This window comes from Chiloscyllium plagiosum, unplaced genomic scaffold, assembly GCF_004010195.1.
Source record: "Chiloscyllium plagiosum isolate BGI_BamShark_2017 unplaced genomic scaffold, ASM401019v2 scaf_1378, whole genome shotgun sequence".
Classification (NCBI taxonomy): domain Eukaryota; kingdom Metazoa; phylum Chordata; class Chondrichthyes; order Orectolobiformes; family Hemiscylliidae; genus Chiloscyllium; species Chiloscyllium plagiosum.
In genome coordinates, this window is record NW_025211381.1 from 19,558 (window position 1) to 23,000 (window position 3,443).

The 3,443-nt window shown below is 44.7% G+C and overlaps 1 protein-coding gene across 1 annotated transcript in view; it reads right to left on the bottom strand.

Annotated features, from left to right (window-relative positions):
- LOC122547033 (zinc finger protein GLI1-like) overlaps positions 1–2,377 on the bottom strand; it is a gene marked incomplete at both ends in the record, with an annotated part of 12,514 nt that extends 10,137 nt beyond the window's left edge. The window contains 2 exons of the mRNA XM_043685628.1: positions 1,917–2,081; positions 2,189–2,377. Of these exons, the coding sequence (XP_043541563.1) occupies positions 1,917–2,081; positions 2,189–2,377 (354 nt within the window). The remainder of the gene's footprint in view (positions 1–1,916; positions 2,082–2,188) is intronic.
- Between the last annotated feature and the right edge of the window lie 1,066 nt (positions 2,378–3,443).

The window sequence follows — 3,443 nt, forward strand, 5'->3', positions numbered from 1 at the left end:
TGGCCTAACCAATGTCTTGTACAGCCGCAACATGACCTCCCAACTCCTGTACTCAATACTCTGACCAATAAAGGAAAGCATACCAAATGCCTTCCTCACTATCCTATCCACCTGCAACTCCACTTTCAAGGAACTATGAACCTGAGGTCTCTTTGTTCAGCAACATACCCCAGGACCTTACCATTAAGTGTATAAATCCTGCTAAAATTTGCTTTTCCAAAATGCAGCACCTCGCATTTATCTGAATTAAACTCCATCTGTCATTCAGCAGCCCATTGCCCCATCTGATCAAGATCCCATTGTAATCGGAGGTAACCCTCTTCGCTGTCCACTACAACTCCAATTTTGGTGTCATCTGCAAACTTACTAACTATACCTCCTATATCAGTGGAATACAGCCAGTAAAAGGCAAGTGTAAATGAGACTAATTAACTGATTCCTCCTGCAAATACTTGTGTCCTCGTCCATTAACATTTTAAGAGAGTTAGATAATCTGCCCTAAACGTGAAACAACAGTATGAAGTAGGGCTGATACACACCCACACACAGACACGCACGTGTACGCACACATCCGCCCACCCGCTCCTCAACCCTAATGTTTGGTACAATCACCTGAAAGTCAAGTTTGTGGAGCATGATGTTGGGAGACTGGTGTAAAAGTGTAAATGTGATTGTAACATCTGAAGTAACTGGCATGAGGAAAAAGAGAAAGAGAAAGAATTTGAACTTCAGAAGTTGACAATAAAGGCTATTCTATTCTAATTAGAGAGGAAAGTCGACTTAAAAGGATTGTACTGATGCTGCTCCTTTAACAAGGATAGGTTGTCCTTGATCTCTTTTTCAGGAGGTTGTAATAGGTTGATCTACCTGAGAATGCTTTTAAGATAAAAAATACTTGTCCAGTGAAAGGGGAGTGGCCAGTTCTCCCAGCTCAGCTTTTCTCTGGTCTGGTTTGGTTTCAGCAGTCTGGCTGTTCACTGAAAGCAGGCAGTCGGTTTGAGGCTGCTGATCCAAGAAACAGCTACATGGAAGAAGGGGTTCCGTGCTGAGTCCCGCTGCCATCTCTATCTCTCTCTCTCTCTCCTGTAAGACCCTGGGTTTGATTTTACCTTTTTGTGCCAAAGGGTGTTTATGGGGATTGTTACAAGTATTTGGAACAGCATCATTACGTTGGGATAATCTGCTGGGTTTTCGAAATGGTTAAGTTATTCGGTATTCTGGTCTCTTTTGTTGTGTTTCATTTGGTAATCTTGTAAATAAATTCTGTTTTGTTCGAAACTAAGTGGTTTGACCAGCTGCATCCCTCCTGGAATATCCACTTTACACCTGCTTAAAACAACGAGCAAAGTTAAGGTCTGGGCTACTTTCTTGAAATGTTTTGAGGGGGTCTGGCCTGGTCCATAACAACATGGATCTGAATTTGACTGTGTTAGGAAACAGGAAGCAGTGGTAAAGGGTTAGTTTTCCAGACAGGAGGAAGTTCCCTGGGGATCGGTGTTCGGAGCTCTCCTCTTCCCGATATATACCATTCAGCTGGTGTACAGGGCATCACTGTGAAATTTTCAGATAATATAAAACTTAGAAGCATTGTAAAGTTTGAGGTGGTATGATGGGGATCTTCAAAAGACTGGTGGAATGGGCAGACAAGTGCCAGCCTGTTCCCTGGGTGCGTTACAATAATTGGTGCCCTGTTTGATCCCCTGCCCTACCAAATGCCAATTACGCTACCTCCGCCCCCCCCCCCCCACGTTAACAATTTCCCGACTTGATATTTCTCTTCCCTGTTTTCCGAAAGTTAACCTTTACTCCTGTCATTCTCCTGGTGCCACCCCTGTCACTGACTAACACTTAGTAGAAGATAATAACCAGGTAAACGATACACCGGTGTGTTTCGCAATCATTAACCAGGCCTTTACCTCATTGGAATGGGTCCTGTTTTGGTGCTTGGCACGATCGGAAGCATTCGAGAACGCCTTATTGCAGCCTTCATGCTCACAGATGTACGGTTTCTCTCCAGTGTGAGACCGCAGGTGGGTTTTCAAGTTCTCTAGCCTGGAGTAAGCTTTGCTGCAACTTTCAAACTGGAAGTATACATCAAGGCGAAGAATTGAAATGTTCATTGTGTAAGTGACTTGTTTGTCAGCTGGCAATCAACGTCAGCGATAACTCAATAGAAACTGGGACTTACAGTACATTTATGTGGCTTCTCTCCCGTGTGCCGCCTCATGTGAACCACAAGCATGTACTGGGCCTTAAACGGTCTCTGCTCCCTCGAACACTCTTGCCAATGGCAGACAAACTCCTTCCTCTCTCCATGAATGTGCTCATTGTTGATATGCTGCAAATGATAGACAGAGTCGCTGAGCCCCAGCCTTTGCTGCAGTCACATGACCTCGCCACCCCCAAGAGACCCTCAATCAGAATCTCATTGAACAACACAAGCACTGCACAACTTTAACCCAATCGGTGTGACTTGCTTGGTAGTACAGAACTTACACACCGCTCAAACAAGACCCAAAATCAAACCTTTCTGGCCTGCAGTTCTCAAGGCTGTGATACGAAAGACCAAACCTGGAAAGGGAACACCAATTTATACAGGATGAGAAGAGGCTGCTGATTGGTTGGATCACAGTTGGCAATGGAGGTGTAACAGCAATGGTTCCCTGTCAATCTTAGTTATCTGATTAAACTCAGACCGGGTAGGCTCTGACTGGTCAGGGCATTGCCATGGGGAATGCAGCAGGGATTGGCATAACCCTTTCCTCACTGAAAAAACGCAGCAATGCATCATATTCCTTTTGCCCACAGTGCTCTGTGTGTGAGCTTCGTGTGAGCAGCGAGCCGAACTGATAAATTCATTTTCAGTGTCATTTTCAGCGCAATGCAATTCTTAGCACGGGTTATTGAGTACGTGTTGTCCAATTGCACAATCAAAATTGAACGTTGGTTTTGGGGGTCACAGGTTGGTTGGGCACTGCCAGCACTCTGCCCACTGTGGATGGTCAAAGGGACATGTTGCTTGTCAGGCTCTGCCAGTCACAGGGTCATGCGACCTACATACCTGGCAGCACATGGGCACTGAAACTCATATACCACATTGCTCCAACCAAAGCAAAAATACTGTGGATGCTGGAAATCTGAAATAAAAACATAATTTGCTGGAGAGGGACAGCAGGTCTGGCAGCATCTGTGCGGAAAGAAACAGAGAGTTATGTTTCCCAGTCCAACGTTCTGCAGAAGAGTCTTTGGATTTGAAGCATTGACTCTGTTTCTCTCTCTTCAGATGCTGCCATGCCTGCTGAGTCTCTCCAGCACTGTTAGCTTATAAACTACATCACTAATTTGTGTGGTCGAACAAATGTCTTTATGGATGATGGCAGCATTGTGTTAATGGATAAAATATCTAAGGATGGAAATATCTGTTTACTGCAAAGCAGAAATAG